This window comes from Apus apus, chromosome 1, assembly GCF_020740795.1.
Source record: "Apus apus isolate bApuApu2 chromosome 1, bApuApu2.pri.cur, whole genome shotgun sequence".
NCBI classification, from domain to species: domain Eukaryota; kingdom Metazoa; phylum Chordata; class Aves; order Apodiformes; family Apodidae; genus Apus; species Apus apus.
In genome coordinates, this window is record NC_067282.1 from 10,234,501 (window position 1) to 10,258,809 (window position 24,309).

The 24,309-nt window shown below is 41.0% G+C and overlaps 1 protein-coding gene across 1 annotated transcript in view; it reads left to right on the plus strand.

Moving 5' to 3' along the window:
- The window catches only part of FAT3 (FAT atypical cadherin 3), a 351,811-nt gene that overhangs the window by 126,038 nt on the left and 201,464 nt on the right, over window positions 1-24,309 (plus strand). Inside the window, exon 3 of the mRNA XM_051628838.1 lies at window positions 544-858. Within this exon, the coding sequence (XP_051484798.1) occupies window positions 544-858 (315 nt within the window). The remainder of the gene's footprint in view (window positions 1-543; window positions 859-24,309) is intronic.

Sequence of the window (24,309 nt, forward strand, 5' to 3'; positions counted from 1 at the left end):
TATCCAGGATTGACACTGTGCAATGACTTACATGATTATTGAAGTTACCTACCATTTTCTGAGTTTCAATTGATTTATTTTAAACTTCTCCCTAGCTTTTCTTCTTTAGCAAGGGCACAGACAGGAGCCTGAAAAGACAAGCCACCTTCCCTTGTGCAATTCATTGGCAATAGTGTTAATCCCCCTCTACCAAGGCTTATACAAATTTGCATTACCAGCAGAAAATTATGGTGTTTCTTTTGTTACTCTGCCAGCTGCAGTCCCAGCAAAGAATTGGATATGACATTAAGATACTTGTGAAGAACTGTCTTGCTGGCTTCCCTTCTGAATTTTTTGAGACTAAAGACTGAGATGTTGAGCAGAGTTGAACAAACAATGCCTGAGTTCAAGTTTCTGTTTTTGTTTTATGCTAAACTGTAATTTTTCTAAGGTTGAAGCATTTCTTATATGCTGAACACTTATCTGTAGTACAGCCAAATCAAAATAGATGTGACATTTATTTGACCCTAGTCCTGAGATTCTCTGCTTGCTGTTTTTCTGCAGGAGTTATCTACACAGCAGATATTCTTGACCGGGAGACAACCCAATCCTACTGGTTGACAGTGTATGCAACTGATCATGGTGTTGTCCCACTCTACACTACCATCGAAGTCTACATTGAAGTGGAGGATGTGAATGACAATGCTCCTCTCACCTCTGAACCTATCTATTACCCAGCTGTCATGGAAAACTCCCCGAAGGATGTATCTGTCATTCAGATCCAAGCTCAAGACCCTGACTCTGGCACTAATGAAAAACTGACTTACCGGATTACAAGTGGAAATCCTCAGAACTTCTTTGTAATCAATCCCAAAACAGGTAATGAAATCCTGCTGCCTTATGGTGGAGGAAAAATGCAATTTAAAATCCTTATCAGCTTGCTCCACTTCAGAATCTGCTGGTGTTGCATTGCTTTCCAAACCTCTGTTTTCTGATGAGTTATATGTCTAAAGCACCCTCTTTTGTGTTGGTACACAAGCACACTGGCAGATGACGTGCTGTGCATGTGCTGCTGCAGCCATCACTCTTCTGTAGGTCACCTAAGAGGTTTTGGCTGTTGCCTCTTCCCTGTGCCTGTAGGGATGAGACTTCACTGAGTCTGCGGAGCAATGGTGGGAAGCAGATTCAAGCTGTTGCAATTTAGAGAACAGCATTTTATCCTCTATATGCCGATGTGTCACCACTGGAGTGGTATGACACTTACTTAGCAGAAGTAATTAGGCTCCACATTACAGTAGCTGGATGTACAGCTTATTTCATACAAAAAGACAGTTTAGATGATTGAAAAGTCCCTCTGGCCTTAAAAAAAAAATGTTTACACTGATTTCTAGCAGCTGGGGATTTAGTTTGTGGGTACAGTGTCATGGGTACAGTGGTTATTTTAAGCCCAGGTTGCTGCTGTTGGCTGGTGGTGGAGCAGTGGGCTTGTGCAGACCAGCCCTGCTGGTCTCCGTGCCTTCAACAGCTTTGCTGAACCTGGCATCCCAGTTGCCTGGTTGATGAATAAATCCCCAGCAGACATAGCCCGAGGTCATGGATGCTCTGCTGGGTGTCTGCCTGTTCTTGACCACTGGTGGTCCTCACTCTGCTGTGTACTAGGCTGTCCCTTGCCCTTTATCTGGCTGGTGGGGACATTTCAGCATCGTCCAGAGCGGAGGAGTCAGGGGGCTCTTTCACAGCAGTAGACTGATCTTTATGAAAGTGGTTGAAAGGATTCACAGAGCACTCATACTGGTTGTTTTGTTCTGGGATTTTGACATTTTGGAAAAAAACGTTTGTCTGCAGCAAATTTCTAAACAGCTAGAAAAGCAGGAGGGATAGACTTGGGAGGGAACATTTTTAATTAGGTGTAGGAAAATTGCATTAATTAAATAAGTTTTCAACATTTGGCTGGGCAATCCTATTGCAATGTGTAGCATAAGAAGGGGTCAGGATCTTTTCAAGCACAAGCCCAGGTGAAGAATCATAGAGCATGTATAATCACTGTGTTCAATCTGCTGAGCCCTAAGGCACATATCTCACTTATTTTTAACACTTGAAATGGCCGAAGATGGCTCTTCCATCTGCATCCCTTCTCCCCCTCCCTACCCCATAAATCCCATCTGGGCAAAGTAGCAGAGTTAGGACTCCAGAGTGTTTCATACTTGTATGTCCCTCCTGTTGGCTTCTCCCGCAGAGCAATCTGCTCAGCACAGCTCCATTTATCTGCACGGTGACCGGGAAGAGCCCATGCTGAGGACCAGAGCTGGTGGTGCCGCAGCTCCGCAGCACCAGAGCCTGGTACCACATCCTGTAGGGTGGCTCTTCCTCCTGCCAGAGTGGTGAGAAGGGATACTTTTGCCTAAAATGGAGAACTTCATTTCAACAGTTAACATTGAAGATGTTTCATCTTCATTTTGCACTGTGGAAGTTGCCATCCAAGAACTTACAGGCTTTAGGATGAGTAATGATGCTGCTTGGGTAAGCCCCAAAAGGCCCCCATTGCATTTGGTGTGCATCCTTCTGGTAGCTGGCTGGGATTTGTCATGATAGGGATAAACCATCCTCTTCTATCAACTTTCGTGCTAAATGCAGAGCAGTAAAAGGCAAGGAGGTCTCTTTTAATTTGTTTTTGCCTTTGAAAATGACAGGGATGATGGAGTGTGTGTGCACAGAGGTGCTTGTCCCAAAAGGAAGGTTTATTGTTTTGAACACAACCATTTCACCCTCCCTTGGGAACTATCATGGTGTGCTGAGCTCTGCCTGCCTGGCCTCTCAGCATCAGGAGGCTTTCTCCTGATGGAGGGCTGATGTCCAAGGAATAAAACCATAACGGATTTTCCCCTGTGGTCTCTGAGCAAGCTTCTTTGGGCTGTCTCCCTGCAGTAACACTAGGTTCTCTGCACATGCAGAAGAAGTTTATAGAGTGTCAGCCCCATTTGCTTGCTGAGTTTCAGCACAGCAGTAACTCACATAGCACTTTGCACAGCAGCCCTAAATGTGACAGCAAGCTGTATAATCAAGATGAAAAGGTTTAACGTGAGCCCAAATATGCAGCAATTTCCACGTTCATGGGTTGAGCAAGAGTGCCTCTGCCATTGGGGCAGAGCAGTCATTTGTGAGAAAGGGGATCTTTCATTTTCTCTGTCACTTTGGAAGTTTAAAACAGTGCCAGCAAACTGACATCTCTCTCCTATGAGTAAGCAGATGCTAAGAGGAAACACAAAGGTAACAGCCTACCTTTTTTATATCCTTTCATGGAAAGCAGTGGAAGTTGGCATCAACAAGAGACAGGGAGTTGGCTGGAGCGTATGCGTGCTCTTTGGGTACTAAGAAGTTACTCCAATGCCCAGCTCACTGGGCTTTGTTAATATGCTTAGGGCTAAATCTCTTACTGGATTTGTGGTCAGAAATTAGGATGTCCTAAACCCTGATTATTCAGAGGCTCAGGAGAACAGGCAAGAGAGAGGACTTTGGCTTCCTCCTCTGAAGAAGCGTGGATCATGGTTCCCACATCCCTTCCTTAGATTACCTGGATGCATTGCAGCAAGAAATCTCCCACTGTTGCTGGACAATAAGGCATTGCTAGCCTTGGCCTTCTGGGCTCTCTTATTTTTTCAGACTTGATGCTTTGTATCAACAAAGTTGGGTGTGATACAAAGTGCAGAGAGTGCTCAGGAGGTGTCATAGCTTATGGCGTGTGCCTGGTGGGTGATGTTTCGGACATTTCTGCCCTGACTGCAGAGAATTACCTACAATGCTGATGGGCACAGCACAGCTTAGGTGAGGTGGATAATCCCATCTTCTTTTTAGATGGTATTTGCTGGCTCGAAGAGGAATGACCCAAGCATTACTGCACCCTGCTCTGTCTGTAGGTAGAAGAAACCTTTTAGTAGACAACCTGTCACTTCCTACATTTTTATAGGCTGGCACAGCTCTGGGTGGCCATTTTAAGGTACTGTCAAACTGCAAATACATCACATGCATTTTGGATCTGTTTGAAGCAGTCTTCAGACCTTTCAGGATTAGCACCTGCAGTTTGCTCTGTAGGTTATAGAGAGAGGAAGCATTTCTCCTGCACTAGCCAAGGGCTGCTAAAAAAAGCTGCTGAGAGCAAAACTTTGGCATTGAAGCAGCCTAGGAAGCCCACACTCTCACCAGGGGCTGGCTCCCCTACATACTCCGGCTTGGGGCTCATACGGGTGCTCTGGGGGAGGACAGGAACACAAGCTACCCTCCCATGTGAAGCTGTCTGGGTATGGAAAGGCAGTGTGGGCCACCTCCCATGGAGGTCTTTGTTTTCTCACCTTGCTTATTTTTTCTAAAATACAGCTTATCATCAGTTTTCACCTCAGCCTGCACTTTTATCTTGTGAGCTGATATTCATAGGTACAAGCACGAAGTGAATAATGTATCACATGAGTATATGTGAAGCCATAAATCACCCACGCTCGAGAACAAGGCAGCCTTGTTCTGCAGACTGGTGGAAACTGCTGCCTAAGCTTAGCAGGTCCAAGAGGGCAAACTGAGATTTTTCTTTTTTTTCAGTGGGCAAGAGGTATTGCAAGGCACGGTTTCATGAGGGGGTAATGTGTTTTTCAATTACCTGAAATGACTCTTCAGTGTACACGATGGTGGGGAAAAGCATCCCCCTGCACATTGGTTTCCCAGCCACATCCTGCACCCAGCAGCAATGGAAGCGTTCCTGGTGCTCGGCATCTCCAGCAGCTGCAGGTCAGCCTAAGCCCTGATGCGACTGCTGGGAGAGCCAGGGCTTTCCCTCTTACCCTGACTTTTCATGCTGGGGAGAGCTTGGGCTTGTTTTGGCGGAGTGCAGGGTCACAGGGCTTTGTGGGTGATGTGAGATGAGACCAAGGAGGAGGAGGAGGAAGGCAGAGCTGCTGGTGGAGCTGCTGGACTGCCAGGCTCCGAGCTGAGCCCATGGGAGTGCCACAGCTGCCCTGAGCTGAGAAATTAATTTGGGGTGAGAGGCTTGCAGAAGAAGGTAAATAAAACAGATGATGATGGAGTTAATAAAAAAAATAAATAAAATTGTTTTATTAGGGCTGTAAATTATTATTTTTGGTTTATGTATATGGATGTTAATTTCACAGCACAGCACAGGGATAATTTACTACATTGATTTATTACTTTTTTGGGTTCTGAAGAAAACAAATGAATTTTAATTCAAATCATTACATTATTTTGTTTAGTGTTCCAAATATATTGGACAAACCCAGTAAGCTGCTCTTCAGTCTTATGTAGATGAAGTTAAGAGATATTTTAGCAAACATGCCAACAGACCACATTTCACTCATGCATATTAATGTTAATGAATTTACTCTAAAATTATGCTAGTGTGTCTGAAAAATTTTGTTACACCTCATTTAGTCTCTTGCTGGCACTGTTTAAACAGGAGCAGACACCTGGCACTCCCAAAATAGTCTTTGCTGCAGTATTTAAGGCAGAATGCCTTAAATGGGTTTAGAAACAGTGTATGTAGGTCAGTACATCTTTCCAGAGCAGCACTTTTGCTTCTGGAAATTCTCTTAACTGTCACAGCTGCACCTAGATTTGGGAAGAGACTGGATATTTTCATGCTGAAGTAGTATTATTGTTTATATAAGCTAATATGGGGTTAGTGAGTGTCAAGATATAATTGATATGAATGCTCCTCTTCACGGTAGGCTGGGCTTTGCTTTCCCAACATACATGGACTCTGTAAAGCAAGAGGCATTTAAAATCTTACACCATGTAATAATTCAAGGTAAGTGCTGGACATTTGAAAAGATCAAACAAAATTGCCTTTTTATGACATCTCTAAGGGACATTGCATCAATAATCATGGAGTCATGGAATTGTCAGAGTTGGAAGGGACCTCTAGAGATCATCTAGTCCAACTCTCCTGCTAAAGCAGAATCACCCAGAGCACATTACTAAAGACTGCATCCATGTGGGTTCTGAATATCTCCAGAGAAGAGCACTCTACAACCTCCCTTGACACCCTGTCCCAGGGCTCTGTCACCCTTATAGTAAAGACGTTTTTCCTCATATTTAAATGGAACTTCCTGTGTTCCAGCTTGTGCCCGTTGCCCCTCATCCTGTCACTGGGAACTACTGCAAAGAGTCGGGCTCCATCCTCCTTGCACCCACCCTTTAGATACTTCTAGGCATTAATAAGGTCTCCCATCAACCTTCTCTTCTCCAGGCTAAAGAGTCCCAGCTCTCTCAGCCTTTCCTCATAAGGGAGGTGCTCCAGTCCCCCAGTCATCTTTGTTGCCCTCCGCTGGACTCAGATCTCTATCAAGCTAAACTTAGTACTACCTTGATCTGTTTCTCACTCTGTTCTTGTAAGAAGCATTTTATGTTGGTTTATTTGTTTGCTTGCTTGTGGTTTTTTGTTGGCTTTTTTTGTTTTGTTTTTAAAAAGAAAGGCCTGCTCTTAAAGAATGAGAAGTTTTCTATATTCATTGACCACTGATTCTCACAGGTCCCACCCCGTCATGGAGGGTTGGCAGCATTAATGGAGGACCTGCCTGACCCTGCAGTTGATGCTGTGCATGTTGCTAAACTCTTAATAAACAGGGTCTTCAATGTTTTCTAAGTGAGGTCTTTAGATATTTTTTTTTTGTTTGTATTGTGTAGCCTAACCTGCCATTTTGCTCCAGAGTGCATTTTAGGTGCTACAGTGATCAAATTTGAAAATGCTTACAGTGAATTTTGAGGCTAATGTCTCCCTTCTGGAGGTTCCTTCTGAAGGGCACCTGGTGGCATCTCCTACACATGTTGGCTGTGGAGCCCTGTGTTGCAGCTCCGTGTGCTGTGTAAACTGGCTCTGCAGATCATGTCATGCTCACTGCCATTCATCCTCTAAATGTCCCTGCAATTCAACTGACAGGTCCAAGACCGTAGAAGACCTTGCAGAGTATGAAACCATTGACTGCAGGCCAAGTTCACCAATAGTGGCAGTGTCCAACCCAATATATCCATCACTGATCTGTAACTATCCATGACTAAAAATAGATTTTTACAATATAATTCTCTTAGCACATTAGCTGGCTTCCACTTTCTGTAATTTATATTGTGTCAACACACACTAAATTATCTACAGTCTTTTCTTTCACTTCTCAATATTATTTAAAAACATGACTCTTAATTACTTCTTTTTAATATGCTCACTGTTAAAAATAGAGCTTCTGAGTATTTTAAAAGCTTTGATTTCTGTTCTTGGATGGCTCATTCTTTACTAGACACCATATTTCCAGTGGTTTGAGCCCAAGGTTAGCAGCTACCAAATCAAAAGACCAAGGATGTTGTAGTTACGTGCTTAAGTCACAGTGGGGCCAAAAAACCCCCAAAAAACCCCTAGGCATTGTACAGCATGTTAGACACAATTCCTGCCTCAAGGAACTTGTTGTAATAACAATAATAATAGTAATGATTTAAAAAAAACCCACTCAAAACAAAACAAACAAGGAGGAGAGGATGTAAATCATTAAGTCCATCTGCTTGCCAATGTGCATTTATCCCCTGGAGTAAATTTTCAATTAACTCCTGAGCTGCAGCCAGCAGTGATACAAACTCTTCTTTTGACTTTGAGTGAGTCACCTAGCCTTGCTGGTTTAATTTTTTTGTGTAAGTGAAAATACTTTCTTACCTCTTGTGATTGGAAATTAATTCACAGTAGACAGTTTACAGATCAGATAGGCTCTGGAAATAAAAGCTATTGATTTTTTCAGGCATTTTGGCATTAATAGACATCCATGCACAGTCATGTATTCATAGGCACATAAAAACAAAGAAAAGCATCACTCCTGAAATGGTAGGATAAAAAGGAATATAAAATCTTTTCAGATTAAGTAAGTATAGTCTAGTTGCCACACCACTGATTCCACTGAAAATGTTAAAATTTGGGCTCAACCAACCCTCCTCTTCTCCCTTTTACCTCCTTACTCCATCTGTGTTATCTATAGAGGGGATAAAGGAGCAAGCTGTGCCACCTTACTTGAGGCTACAGTTAATAAAATAATAAATCCAGCTTTATCATCTCTCCTGAAGAGAACTGATTTCTGCTAGCAATAGGTTTTTATTCGTGAAGCACTGAATTCAGCTGAGATTGCTGGATGTCTCTGGTATCAAGTGCCTTTTTAAAAATGGCATTAACAGATACAATACTGCTCATAAATGCCGTTTCTTTTTAATCAGCAGATTTAAACATGGCTTATAGAAATTTTAACCTTTCTTTAGATCTCCGTTATGACCTTTTTAGTCCTCTTTCACATTAAGAAGCTTCAGGAGTATCCCCATTGCCTTGACTGGACCATTGTGTCCTCACTTAATCAGTGCGATGTCAGTTTTTAACCTGAACTCCCTAATTGCTTCAGCAGAGACTGTCTGAAGGATAATGGCGTGGTGAAGGCCAGTGAGTCAGTGTTTGCTGATGGAGAAGGTTCCTCCTTCATCACCAAAAAGCACCCTACTGTCCTGCCCAGCACCAATTCTGGAATAGCAAGAATGTTGCCATTAATTCCCTAAATATATTGTTGTAGATTGCAGTAAGCATTTGTTATTTTCAAAAACATGAGCAGTGTAGATCTGTCATGTGCAGACCTACCTTTGGCTATCAGCTTAGCAGTGAAACTTATTTTTCTACTTTTTCTGTCATTCTAGTTTCTCTATCCATAGATTTTCAGAAGCCACAACTAGTCAGAAATGACCAAGAAACCATACATTGTTTCAATATGTTGCACTGTTCCTTTACTAATTTGTAATTAGAGCTGTTGCATTCACATCCAGGTAACCAAATACTCCTGATAGCATTATTATCAGTGACAGAAGCCTCATTGAGTGAAACAGTACCACAAGTACTGAGTCAAATCCCTGTTAATAGTATGCACAATGCATGTGCTATGGATACTTGTCATATCCTGCCGTACATTATTGTGGTAGTAGCAGTGAATGCTCCTACATTAGTGTAATTGCTTGTGGTCCAGCCCTGGACTCTGGCCGGGGGCATTAGGTTGGTGAGGCCACTGAGATGTGGAGCCCTTGAGTGTGGTGTTTGTGCAGGGGTAGGGGTGTGGAGATGGAGCTGCCAGGAAGAAAATGAAGCTGGGAAAAGGGGAGTTGTGTTTGTGGGTTTTTTTGTTTGATTTCCTACTTCTTTTTTATCAATCGAGTACCTTGTGTTTGCTCAACAGTCAGAGGCACTACACACGTCTGTGATGTTGGACCCTGCAAATCCGAAGCAGACAATATTCAATCAGCGCTTTTCCCTTTTGCTCATTTGAAGTGAATACACTCATATTGTCATCTTAGGACAGGCACTTTAGAGGCTTGAATGGTGTATCTTAACCTTATTGTATGAGTACTCTCTAATACCTCTTCATGGATCAAAAGTTAGAGGCAAGGGCTGTTGCAGTCATTTACTCTTGGTTGACATCTGATCCTTGGTACTTAGCAACAAAGAAGATGGAGATATTTTCTGTCTAGGAGAACAAGAGTAACCTATGCTGCATGTGAATATTAAAAAAAAAAATATAAAAAAAATAGAATAAGAAAATAAAAGCTGGAAATGGGAGTAAGAAGAGAAGACAACTGTAAAGGCATGTTTGCATAAGCCATGAGAATGTCAGTAATCAACAACTTATAATTTTTCTTTGTCTTCCATTGCATAGGAGGTTGTGTCAGCACCTTCTAAATCTCCAAAGCTCTGTCACTTTGCAGTGCAGCTAAGCTGATCTGTTAAAAAATGAAGGTTAGCAGCAATTTTGTGTTATTTTTCGTCTTTTCTCTCTGACTCTCTGTCTCCATGAGAGTTAGGCTGATATAACCAAAGATAATTATTTTCTATGAAATTAGTCTCCCCTCTCTTTTCCCCATTCCTTTATGTTAATGAAAGTGCTTTTCTCTCCCTGAGAAATTTGACACAACTTCTTTGAAGTTAGTAGTGCTGTTGCCAGTTAAGTATGTGACCTTATCTGTATAATTGTACAGATCGTGCTGCCATATGTCTAGATGCACAGAGCTTAATTTAACAGGAGACATATATGTATAAAAATAAAGCAGTATCTGGGGGCTTAAATATCAGAAGACCCCGCTAATCAAGGCTTTCACGTTGTAATAAAGTTTTTGCAGAACTCTAAGAGCTCTGAAGTTCGATCTTATAAAACATCTCCCTGCAAGGGACTCTGCTCTTGTAACCTTGTTTTTACATTGATTATCATGTGGTTTCTGCTATGCCTTTATTTCCTCACCTATTGTATTTACATGGTTTCTCTTCCCATGGTAGCTAAGTCCTTCACACTGTATGGTAAGGTAGAGCAGCACCATGGTTTTCTTTTTTACCAGCAGGGAACTGAGGCAAAGGAAGCAGCTAACTCATCCTGTGCCGTAATAAAGACTTTGGTCTTAATTTGGTCTTCAAAGCTACTGTCCACATGTAGTGCAAAGCCTCACAGGCATGGGTCCAGCCCAGACTGCCCCACTGAGCCCTGAATGCAAGTCTGACCTGACCACCAGCCTTCTCTGCCACGTGGGCAGAAGTTATATTGGCACATGGGAGCCCCAGTAACATCTATTTCCTATCCTATTTCCTATGCTGTTTCCAATTAGCCCACTGCTTCCCATGCCTACCTTTCAGCCGTTCCTCTCCTTTATTTCTTGCCCACAGGCAAGTAAGGATTCTAGCTTGCACAGGGAAAAGGAGGTGGGATGGCTCTGATGAAGCATCATCCCTAGCACATAAGGGCAGAGATGACTCTTGGGTGGGTGAAGCAAACCTGCCTAATGCACACGCAGCCCTAAGCAGCTTGTCTGAAGCTGTCATGGAGTGAGGAGGCAAACCCAGAGCCCTGAAGTCCCAGGCTACTCCCAAAATAATCAAACTCTTTCTCAATTTTACATTTGCTTGTACTTACTGTGTAATAACATGTTTGCTCATTGCATCCTGTAAATATGAGTCATTGTGATCTGCTCTGGGTTTATTGCCTTCTAAGAGAAGTGTCATGTTTTTGTCAGATGAGTTACGTGCAAGGAATCCATGCTGCAGTGATCTATCTGGATGGTAATTAGCAAACAGGTTTTCAGATCTTAAAGGGATTTGGTTTGAAAACTAAGTAGTATTTCTTGAACTTTAACTTAAAAACAGCATCTGAGCAGCAGTGCACATTCACCATTTTTTTAATGTGGCCACAATACCCAAAAGTTAAATATAAGCCTGCTCTGCAAGAGACGTAGTCTGGCAATAATTAATTTTGCTTCCTTTCACCATATGCTTATATTTCCTGACCTTCATTTGAATAATAGACACTATGTAATAAAATGTGCAGTATATAAAAAAAAGTTACTTAAAGAAGCACAGGTGCTTATGGTACTACAGCTTCAGCTGAAAAATATGGTTTATGCCACCTGAGAATTTCACCATCTTATCCTTAAGAAGATGATATTATGGAAGTATGCTGTCATTGCTCAAAGATTTAAAAGTTATTTTTATTAACTTGAGAAGAAGGTGGATTTTAAAAAAATCTCTGAGGAAACATTGTATGCCCATTGCTTATATTATTCAGAGAGATCCTTTAGAAACAGCAACCATGGATGGAGAATTTTCTCTTTCTCCATATTTTTCTGTCTGTTTGAGGCAGTTCTTAAGATAGGACCTGGGAACATAGTAAAAATGACACAAAGAATAATCGTTGCTAAATGTAATTTATTGAGTAGGTGTGAATTTGATTGAACAGACAATAAACACACACAAGCTTACCTAAAGTAAGTACAGGGATGGAAAATTGTTAGATGGTATTAAAAGCTTAGATATGCATGATGATGTAGATATTTTTCAAGTAAGTCTAGAGTTTCTAGGGGGATTTCTCTCAGGTTTTTTATTTCTTTCTTGTAACACTTAATGTAATCCAAACTGATTAAGGGAATGTTATGTATCAAAGGGAGAAAAATAAAGCAACCACATGAGCAGAATTAACTCAAGAGTAGTCTACTGGGGCAAACTGCAGCTTTGCCTCAATAAGATGCACATGACCTGAGTTGGTATGTGTGGAAACCCCTCAGCTTGCTTTGGGTTCTCTTCCTGAGGGCAGAGTTCTTTACTAAGCGATGCCCAGCCCAGTGTCAGAGCAGAAAAAAGGCAGGATTTAGGTGTAGTCCTTCTCGGATCAGCTGGATGCAGGTGCTTCACCCCCTGCTTGTCAGCTCAGCTCCAGTCTGTTTAATCCTCTCCTCCTGCTACCCAGTGTTGAGAAGGGAGGATCTTTAGGGCTTTTTATTAATTCAGGCTGCAGGAAGGTGCTTCCCCTCCAGTTCCAGAACTTCTATTTTCTGCTTGGAATCACTGTGCAGAATACAATCACCCTGCAAGGCACGAGCCTAACCTCTTTTCCTGGCTGCTTTGTTAACAGCAGAAGTGCAGCACTACAAACGTAGTAAGAGATTTAATGGGAAAAAAAAAAAAAGTCAGGGATGGGAACATTTCTATATAGAGAGCGGTCTTTTTGCTTATAAACAAACGTGAGGAAAAGAGATGAAAACATGAAGAAAACAATATGCATTTTGTTGAACTGACTGTATAGTATGGTTGTGTCACACAGAAAATCCACTCAAGACGGTTTCACACATATTTGAATTGTGCATGGACATGGCTTTTGCTGTATGAATGCACACCCTCACCTCTGATCGTGCCTTTGGTTAAAAGAAAAACACAACCAAACCCCAAAAACATATTTTCAAGATAACCTTAATTTCTTGACATAGAATGCTGCAAGAAAAGGAAGAAGGATTATGGCTTTGTTTGGGTTTGTTTGTTTTCATTTAGCAATTAAACAATAATTCAGAATTAAGAACTCAGTGAGGAAAAGCAAAACTGTTAAGCTGAAACAGTGACTTACTTTTAATACTTATTTCCTATTTTGTGGCACCTTTGTAGCTACAGTCATGAGGCAGCACCCTGCTGAGCTTGACAGAAGTGGAGTATAAGATGGTTGCTACACCGAAAAACTCACTTGAGACAACAGATGGGAAAAAGCAGATGGGGATGCAACAGAAAAAAACAAGGCGGTTATTGATCAGTGCTAAGTTTGTTCCTGAGCACTCTTGGTGTGACAAGGAGTGGAGATCAGGCTTTTGAAATCGAGGAGTGGGCAGTTTGGTCCCTCATTGGCAAGGTGCTGACAAGCCCCTGTGTGCCTCCCACTTTAACCTGGGGCTGCAGCTCCCAGCACTATGCAGAGCTGGAAGGAAGGGGGTGTGAGGGGTTTGCCCCAGATTATATACAGGAGATATATAACCTGCAGCTGTATCTAGGGAGAGCTTTCCCTCCCCCTCTCTCATGTGTGTATATGCCTATGTGTGTATATATATATATATAATATTTTGTTTATATGTATCTTTTTTTTTTTCCTTTTTCTTCTTTTTTTTTTTTTTTTTTTTTTTTTCCAAAATATTGCTCAAACTGGAAGGAGGTTTTTTGGGATTTTGTATTTTTTGTTAAATTAAAGGACTTTTTAGCAACAATATTCAGAGTGGTGTTTTTTTCCCCTTTAATGGCATGTATGTAACTTTAGGGTTTTTTCCCTGCTGTCCTTTTACTTTTTTGGTGAGAAAATAAGCACAGTGACAGTCTTACATTATAAAAGGATTTAGCTGCTCTTTCATTGGGATGTGAGGGCAGAGCCACCCAGAAAGGCTAAATTTTTCAAACATGACATCCAGCTGTCCTCCTCAAAAGTGAAATTCCTTTATATTCTGGAAAAGCTTGGTACTCTCCTCCACATAGTTAAAAAATAAAATATCTATTGAAGCTTCCCCATCTCTTCTTCCAATACCGTAGCTCAAGGGTTTATGTAGAGAGGATAGAGAGACAGACCTGTTGTCTACAGCCAGGGAAGGATCCAGGAAGCTGTTGGGGTACCCAGATGCTCACTGATAATTGTGCATGTAAACACATGTACCAGGTTTAAGATTTGAAATTTTCTTCAGTTGCCTCTCTGTAAGACTCACTGTTAAATTATGAAGTCTGACATTTAGATCCAGATTCTCATCTATTTTCAAGCATGTCTGGATTCAGTATCAAGCCCTCTACTTAAAATTATCACATCACTGGGGTTCTCCATCACCTTATTTAAAATCTAAAATTTGCATCACCTTACTATGGAGATACCAAAGAAATTCAGTCTCTGTAGTTTATCAAAAATTAAGAGTTGACGCCTTCACAGTTTGTCTACATGGGAAAAGGGTTTCTGACAGAAGTTTTCTTTAATCTGACAGATAAAAGGCATAAATGTCTGTGGATAGTGAAGTTAGAGAAATTCAGACTAGAAATAATCTTATTTTTCTGGCTCAGAATAATTTTAGCTGTAAAGGTGCTATTATTAAGTTGTGGGTCAGAAGCAGGAGCTGAGCGGTGAAATTGCCCTGCAGTTGTTGTCCAAGAGCTCAAAACAGATGATCTGAGCTGGGCTGAAAAACCTATTGATGCATAATGATCCATGTTTAAGCCAAAAATGACCATGGTAGTAGAGGGGCTCTGTATCAGAGCTCCTTTTTGCTCAGAAAGCTGCGAAGGAGGACCACGTCTCTTCTGGGAATAGATAATTTATATTAAAATATTTTATGTTCCTGTGTTTTCCTGCTCTGGGCTTCCTGAGCAGCATTATTACCGTGCAATGTTATAAATAAATGAACAAAAGAAGAAGAAGAAAAAAAAGTTATATATATTCTGTGCTGATTCAAACAGGGTAGAAACAAGAAAATGTAAATAGGAACTTGCCTCATGCAAGAATCATTATTTTCTTGTTCCAACATGACTGAAACATTTGTAGACCACATTCCTTTTAAATCACCCTCTCACTGATAACAGAGTGTAATGGAGCTTTTCAGACTCTCTTGTTACAAATTTTTGGATTAAGAAGTTTCCTATCTGTTACAGCACAGAAATAAGCACATTCAGTGAGGTGTGGTGTAGGAGTGACTTTTTCCATTTCTGGGGTCATGTAATATTTTATCATCTTAAAGCCTTCCTGCAGTTTGGTACGCTGAGAGGAAGTAATTTGACTGTTTACAATATTTAATTTTCAATAATTATTCAAGCATATATAACTACAGACATTTACAGTATGTAGTAAGCAGATGAATTAGCAATTGTGCATGTAATTAGAAATTACACTTAAAATACAAAAGTGCATTTGAATATTCAGTTGCCTTTAAAAAGGAAAAAGGTATAAATGCAACTCTGAGTGCTTTAGAAATCCCCTTTAGGAATACAGTCCATTCCATTCCCTTCCTAAATGAGTCTTTGCATATACTTTGTTGTTGTTTTTTTAAAAAAATATAAAACAAAATTGTTGTAACTGGGTGATATTTTCCATGCTGGTGTGGCATCAGAATCACCAGAGGATCACTTTTCCCACCCTCCCAAGCAGAGACATCCCCTCTCCATTACTGCATCTGTGCTGTCAGTGGTGTGAAAAGGGGCACACGACTCTGTACCAGCTCCTGCCTGGCACCCAGTCCTCAGCCCTGCCTCTGCTAGAGGTCCACTTGAGTCATGACACTTGAGAAATGATTTTGTTAGGGCAAGATAAATCTTTCTCAGAAATTGTGGAACTGTCAGGATGTGAAAGTACCATAAATGAGTAACAACCTAATCGTATTACTTCAGAGTTTATCCTTTCCCCACCTTGAGTTGTGTTGCAATCTTTCATTCTGTCTGGTCAAAATTGATTTGTAGGTAAGGTGGCACAGCAGCCACAAGTAAAATAATCAGAAAAGCCTGTAAATGATTTTTAGCAGTGACTTTTGAGAAGCAATTTTTTGATGCTTTTGAAAATATTGCTACCTAGATTTCCATGTGGTCTCATAACAGCTCCTGGTTTGAACACTTTGGTGCTATGCCCTTGGCACTTACACCAGGATGTTTAGATCTTCCTCAGAGCTCATGTAGAAGCAGCCCAACTTCATTTTCTCTGCTAATTTAATCTTAAAAAACCAAACAAACAAACAAAAAAAGCAACAAACAACCCTCACTCTTTTGCCTGATGGATACTTTTAAAATTTAAAGATGACAATAATTGTGCTGTAACACCTCCAAGGATTGAGTTTTATCCTGCTCACAATGAAGCCAGCGAGATTTCTGCCATTGCTGTAGATGGGTGTGGGATAGAACCCTTAATGATTGTCTGACTGTGAAATGAGAAAATACATTTAGCTGGGTTCATATGAGACTATTACATACAAATTCTCATCTAAGATAACAGTTAAAACTGATTTCCATGGTCTTCTAGCATAGTGACCATAAATCATGTCATGAGTATGAAATACCCCTTTCCTCTGTATAGACCTCCTCCCTCTAAGGGAATTATAATGTAACTTAGAAAAAAAGTGCCAATATTTCAATTCTCTGCCACTCAAAGAGGGAGGGGGAATAAAATAAGAAATTATTTTAACTTTGGGGAAAAAAAAAAAAAAAAAACACCTGAAAATGATAGTTCTTTTCCAATAGTTATAATAGCATTTTTTTTGTACTATTGTGGTGTTACAATTTTTGTTCCTATTGTGCTATTGACTATTGCAGTACTGTTCTACTTATTTGCTGATGGACATGTTTGTTTTTTTTCCTAGAACTCCTAGCACAGCACATGAGAGCTCCTGTATTTTTCCTTCCTCTGATATTTTCTGTTTTAGAGATGGAAGCAGAGGTTTTCCAATGTAATAGGACAGCAAATGAACAGATTCATAGTCTTGAGGTCAGAGGGTTATTAAATCACCTACTCTGACCCTCTGCACAATTCAAGTTGTAGGAAGTCACCTAATTGCTCTTACAGTGAGATGTCCAACTGGTGTTTGACTAAAGCCTGTATTCCAGGAATATACTTTTTTAAAGGCTGTAAGAACTTTTTTTTTCTTTTTTTTTCTTTTTTTTTCTTTTTTCCTGATGCTTATCTCCTATATTCTTTGAAATGTCTGATTTATTTTTCATTTGAATTTGCCTGCCCCTTCTTTCTAGCTGTTGTCTTTGGTTGTACCTGTCTCTGCAGGAACAAAGAACCCCTTACTCCCTAGTAATTTCTCCCTGTGCAGGTCCTTATGTGCATTAATCTAATTATTAATTAATTAAAAACAGTATTGTTCTTCAATGCAGAGAGGGGAAAAGCACTGATTTAATTAGTGGCAGATTGTCACTGATTTCCATGTAGAAAAATGCAGGTTGTTCTGCCTCCATAAAGCTGTTCGTGGTCACAGTCCAACAGTGACCTCCAAAGTCCTTGCTCCCCAAGCCCCCAGCATGCAGGAAAGACCAAGGTCAGGTGCAGATGTGGGGGTCTGAAGTAGTTCCAAGAACCTTCCCAACAAGACACAGCAGCTGCTGAGGCAGCACAGAAGACATGCCAGGTTATCTTTCACAGAAGTTACGACTTGTGGCTCTGGCTTCCACAGTAAGCTGTTGGCTGCTTATTTTTACTTTTGTGTGTGTGTTTGTGTAGATAAGAAGTAAAAGGATATGGCTTAGCCATTCATCATCCACCATGGCTATTCCTCCCCTTCCCCAGGGACAAATTACTCAGTTGTTTTTATGGCTAGAGATGAAAGTTTTTTGGCTTGGGGGGCAGTGATCCCATGGAATGCTTCCTTTACTGTCCGAAGTTGGAAAAGCTGGTGTTGCATCTAAACTCATAGCAGGCATTTGGGGGATAGGGGACCTAGGCAGATGTTAGCTTTCTATACTTCTCCATATATTAAAAGGAAAAAAAAAAAAAGATAAAGACTGAAGTTCTGATATTTCTGAGGTGTATGGCAGGCACCCTTAGACACACGCTTTTGCTTCCCCTTTGTTACATTGGTTTCAGGCTTGCACACATTGCAACATGGGTTTGTCAGGTCACAGTCAATGCGAGACATTGAGTAGTGCAGAAGAACAGTCCAGTCTGATCCATCTCCTCAGCACTGCAGTCACACGCTTACCCACCAAAGCTCCAGAGCTGATGTCCAGGCTGTGGTGTGATACTCTCCCATCCAGGCATGGGTTTTGGCTGATGTACAGGATGATTCTTGCTTCCTTACCTGCCAGCAAGACCTTGCTCATGGCACAGAAACCAATGTAATAAATCAGAGGGGGTTCTGCTTTTAGAAAATGGGGTGTCATGGGTGAGGAATTGGCTTTAGGTGATGCAGGAAAGTGGTGGGAGAGTCATGAATTTGAACTTGGCTCCTCTGAGCTCCAGCTACAAGTCTGAACCATGAGATATTACATTGCATTTGCTGTAGCCAGTTGACAGCTAATTCACTTATGTATTAGCAGTTCCTCATTAATGTGAAGTGTGGGGTAATTAAGACCTGGACTCCCTCCTTATCTCTGTCATAAGGCTCTTGTGTGATCTGGAAATGTCTCTCAGGGCCACTTACCCTGCGCAGAGATCAGGACTTTGTCCCAGGCAGCTGACTTAATGCCAGCAGTGCAGGTCTGGTGGCTGTGCACAGACAGAAATCCTGACACAGCTCCCAAGAAGGTATTGCAGCTCCTTTAGAGAATGGGAGAATCTGAAGCACAAAAAGAAAATACACTTTTGCTGTTTTCATTTGCCTTCTGTCTTAAGGTAGACTGAACACATTTTCAGCAAATACAGCTTTGAGGGGCGATTGTTTTCATTTTGTTTCTTGTAAATTAAAGCAAACAGTCTTTTGTAATTACAAAAGCTTCAAGACCTAGAAATTCAGCTAAAACACTGAGTGTCAGGAAAACAATGATAAATCCTTGACAGGACCCATACCTGACTTCAGTGGAGTGAATTATATGGTGACACTCGTGTGCTTGACTCCTTGCAATGAAATTCTGTGTCTGAAAGCACAGCTTTATGACTGCGAGCAGCAGCAGTAATGATCCCCCTCTTCTTTGCAATGTTCTTGTGTGAGTTATTTCATTACTGCCTGTAATGTGCTTTGAGACCTTGGATTGAAGAGCAGAGTGATTATTATGGCAGTTTAATAATATTGTTTAGGAGGCTGTAATATGCTGCAGTGCTAAGTTTCACAGAAATGCGATCTGTGTTCAGTCTAAATGCTCTCCATCACCAAAGTCAACTCACAAAGTCACACTTGGCATTGCTTCTGCTCCATCTTTAGCAGCTCTTGAGGAGCTCAAGGTGCAGCATGGTGACCTCCCAGCCCTCAGCTCTTTGGCAGGACACATCTTCAGCCCTGGTTATTCTCACCCATCCTCCACTTTCACTGGCATCTTCATCTGTATTTCAGGCTCCCTGGTGCAGGTCGAGGTGTTTTGCCTCAGGGTGCTATGCCTGTCCTTTTCCAGTTTCCTTCACGGCCTGGTTTTGATCACTCCATGCCAAGAGCCTGCTGTAATGCTATTTGGGTTATCCCTATCATTAACTCCAGTCATTAACAGAGATTTGTGATTGCTTTCAAAGATTTCACTGTGGCTTCAGTCTTAGGTGATAATCACCTATTATAGCCTAGTTTGTTCTCTGAGAAGGAAGCAATAGCAGCTGCTGTAGGTTTCAAGGCCAGAAGGAGCTGTTGTGGTTTGAGAAAATCAGTCAAAGAAAAAGCATTTTCCCTCTTTTTATGGGAGGGGGAGTGTGGGGATTTCATTGCCTTCTCAAAGCCTAAAGCCACAGGACTGATTCCTTGGTGCTGAGAGCTGCAGTGCTACCTCCAAGGCAGCCCCTGCTCTCCATGGGGAAATGAGGTCTGAGCTCTCAGAACTGTGTCCATGCACCTGCCAGCCTGCCCAAGGACTGAACTTGTACCTGTTAACAGAGAGGTTTTTTGGATGTTGCAGGATTGTTCAGTATCTGGAGAAGAGCAAATTTTAAAATATCCTGCAAGTTGAATGACCTTTCTCCACTCATTTCTATGACCTTTTGTATATTTTGCAGCTTTCAAGACTGTTGTGCTCTTCTACCTATTTATGTCTTTTTTTTTTTTTTTTAAACAAAGGCAGCTGTGAAGTTATTGAAAAATGCCATTTCCATTTAAATTTGTGCTTGAAATGCTGTAGTCTCTGTACTGTAGCATCTGTTAAACTGTGTTTTGTTCTGTTGTATTCAGATTTTTACATGAACCTTTAATGCCACATGTTCTAAATAACTTTCAAAAATTAATTAACCAATCCATGTAACATCTCACGGTAAATACAGACTTGGTCTAGATAAGAAATATTCTTAATAATACTGTTCAATACTGAATTGCATTACAACTTATATAAACCAGAAACCTAAAAAAACCCTCCAGCATCCCTCTGTAATGAAAACAGAGACAAACCCTTCCAGAGGGCAGTTCTCATTCTGGTTTTAGTTAGAAGGGACTGAATGGCTCTTTGAGGGTCCCAGGTACTTTAGCATAACTGTTTGGAGCCTCACCACCACAAGGTACATTATGTGGCTCCAGATCAGGCCAGAAAAGGAGGGAGATGCTTTAGGGTGGGAATTACCATGACTTTGTCTCTTTTGTCCTCTTCTCTTCCCCCACTTCTCACCGCTTTTGGGGGTCATGGGACAAGAAGCATGAGAAATTATTTTATTCTCCTTTCCTTTTCTAGCCCACTTTCAGTAAAGAGAGAGGAAAGAAGGGTATGAAATTTTATATATATATATATATATATATATATATGTGTGTGTGTGTGTGTGTGTGTATGTATATAGGCTTCCAGTTTATTTTCATCTTCTGCTTGCCCTGGGAGTGAAACAATTAGTTTTGGTCCACATTTGAGGTCTCTGAGGGCTTTTATAGTATAAATAGTGAAAAGAGCAAAGATGGCCTCTTCCACCAAAGAAGTAATTTAAGTTTTTCTCTTACTTTGTCATGGAAAATGAATTAAAAGAAGCTTTGAGGTTTGGCTTTTCAGATTGATTCCTGGCTGTACATGTCATGTGAGACACATAAATGTAGCTTAATGATAAATTCTAAAAGGGAAACAAAGAATTAGGAGGGATGTATCTGAAATTACCTCTTTGCCAGCCAGCTATATGCTAGAATATAACTTCTAACTGATTATCATCTAGTAACAATTAAACATCTTTAACCTTTTCAACCTCCCATGATTTGGTGCATTAATGAAAAACGGAAAATGAAGCATGCGTCTCTCTGAAGAGGTTACACAGAAAAAAGATGTTGAGTGAGACTTATCAAGGTTTAATTTGCATAGCAAATCTGGCTATTACTTAAATTGTCTTTTAGAAGACAGTGTCCAGAGAAAGAATAAACTTCTGACACTACTTAATAATTAGATTTCAAAATTGAGAGTAATCAGGTGCCAGGCATTGATGGAGTTTTTAGTTGTTTGTTGTTTTTTTTTTTTCCTTTTCCTTTGTGTTAAAAGAATCCTAGTGTAATTTTTAAAGTACCATTTTAATCACCAACTCCTACTTTTCTCGTAGGAAACATATCCCTTAAGATTTACTTGTTTTACAGGTAAACAGGCAATTTCTTATTATACGGGTGTCAGAAAATTAGACTTGAATTTCATCATTCTGGCCTGGTTTTCCTTGTTCTCAGTATAAAAAAAAAAAAATCCAACAAAAAAAACAGCAACAAAACTGCTGCCACATGGGCTGAAAAGTAATCTGCAGTGACTAATCGACTGCAAACATGCATCACTTGGGTATTGAAGCAGATAAAATTGCCAGTAATTTTTTAAATTGGAGTCTCAATATTTTTTTCTCCACAGTTGCTCTGGGCTCTGGCTAATGCTCACTATTCAGGAATCATTAAGGAGGAACACGTTGTAGCCATCACAAAGCACGGATTAATCAGTTTAAGCTTTTTCTTTAAAGATGAGCAAAAAGGGCTATACATTTTGTATATTACAATGATCTCCTGAAATGAGACTGGGCTATTTTCCTGAGTCTGCAAGTGTTCTGTCAGTTCTGCCTCTGCTGCAGCTGTTGGTGTACAAATAGGCTGTGTGGGTTTCTCCAGGAGTCTGTGCTGTGAAGGCTCCTATAGAACATGTTGTCTTCAGCCTTCTGCAGTTTGGGGTTGTTCCCCAGCATATCAGGGGCAGGCAGCAGAGCTGGGGTCTGGTGGCCACATGCAGAAGCCATGAGGAGAAAGGGATGAGGTGGTAGAGACCCTCTGCACAAGCAGCAACCAGAGGTTTGGAGAATGAACAGTAAAACCCATGGGCTTTTGTAGTAGGTGATGCTCAGCTGCAGTCCTGATTGCTGTGATAACTGGAGACCATTAAGTTTGATATTGGAGCAAAGATGAACCTTGACAGAGAGATTTTTCTTCCTTGACCTCTCCACAGCAGGGACTTGCCTAACAAGGGAGAATCTCTGTGCCATCCCACGGAGATGCCCCATATACAGCCTCAGGACAGTCTTGCCTTTCACTTGTCCTGCATCTTAGCCTTGGCTTTGTCAGACATCTTTCAGTGGTTTTCTAAGAACAAACCAAATACTTCATGTTAGATTTATTGTCTTTCCTTCCAGGCTGTAGCCACATTCATCCATTAACATAGCTTCTGCCATCCTCATGTGAAGTTTTTGACAAACTTTTAAGTTATATGCTGCTAAAACTCAGCCAGCTGGTCAGCACTTCAGTACTGATGTGGGGAGCATTACAGAGCCTGACTAAATGCAGCTGCGTAGGTATAGGCATAAGGTGTGGGCTGAAATCCAAACACTGCACAAACTACTGTTGTTCTGGCTCCTGGAACCAGAGAATAACATTTTCAGAAATATCACACAGCAAGTGCGTCAGCTTTGGCTGCGTGTGTAGGCATGGGGAGAAGGCCAGAGGATGGGTGATGGGTGGAAAGGCTTCATGGTGGGGAAGATACCTGGTGGGGAAGGAGGGGAATCTTTTTAATCTTCAAACCCATACATGAACAGCATGGTAGCAATCACACTAAGCTTGTAATGGACACACTGCAAGAGAAGCAGATGCTCCTCAGTGTCAGTTCACCCCCACTGCAGAAGGAAGTTTGTGATGGAGAAGAATATGAAGAAAGGGAGTGGGAAACACCTGCTGAACTTCCTTATGACATGAAGTCTGAGGGCTGTATTAAAAAATCACTGAAAAGAAGACAGCTTATCTTCCCACCCTGTGTGTTTTGTTGCTTACATTTGTTTCTAAATCTGGTGAGAGCAACCTCTAGGTTGGCGATACTGAGTCCTAGCATTGTACTTCTGTTAATCAAAATGACTTCTGGGCTTACAAAGGACAGAGAACACAGCTCCCGAGTGCCCAAGGTAGCTTTGCTCAGCTCCCTAGTAACCTGTAAGGAGGTGAATTAATGATGAACACTACAGCTTTGCATAATACTTTTAAACAAGATATAAAGAGACAGTAAAACACAGGGAAGGGAACTCAGAACCATTGGTCATTTTTTATATTTTCAAGTACTTTCATACAAATCATGTACAGTTTGTGCTTTCTTCTGAATAAACCCTAGATGTAATTGGTGAAGATGTCTCTCAAGGCAAGTTTGACAAAAGGGCAAACTTCTCATTTTCTCGGAGTTGACATTGACCAAAACATCCTGAAGTCCTTGCAGAAGAGCAGATCCTGATTAATGTCTCAGTGACAGGGTGAAGGAGCGGATGCTGCGGCTGCTTCTCAGTCTGTCATTGTGGTGCCTTGTCACTCAGGCACCTGCCACAAAGAGCACACCAGCCTGTTTTTGCTCCACATAAAGTACGTGTTTGAGGTTTTTCTATGCTAAGATACCTGGAAATGAAGGTCTACACCCTTTGTTGTGCTAGCAGACATGAAAGGTAGGTAGTCTGTGTTCTTCGTTGCATAAGAGGCAATGTACAGGGGGGTCAAACAATTTTCCCTCATTTATTCTTCATAGTAGAATACAATGTATAGGATCTTTTCATTAGAAATATTTTTTTTCTGGACAGTTTTTCAACACCCAATATATAGTTCAGTGTTCTATAACAAACTCCTTAGGACTAGCTCTGAGTGGGAGAAAAGGAGGCACTCCATCTTTAAAAGACATTGATTTTGTGAAAAGTCAGTGATGTCCCAACATATGCACTAGTTGCTGCATTATCTGCCTTTTTTGACTTATGCTGGAGCTCTGTGGCCAGCTGGATTTTGAGACCAACTTCCTGTAGGTTCTTTCTTTTACAGAGCCAACCAAATCTGTGGCATTTCAGTTCCAAAATGCTACAGGATCACTAGGACTGCAGATATAGATGAGATTGACTGCATAAACTATATCCTGTGCAGAAGGTGTGTCATATATTAAAATATTTAATTTAGTCTTACCAACAAAAAAAATACTGGCTTTTTGCAAGCATGAGATGAAAGGTAAGA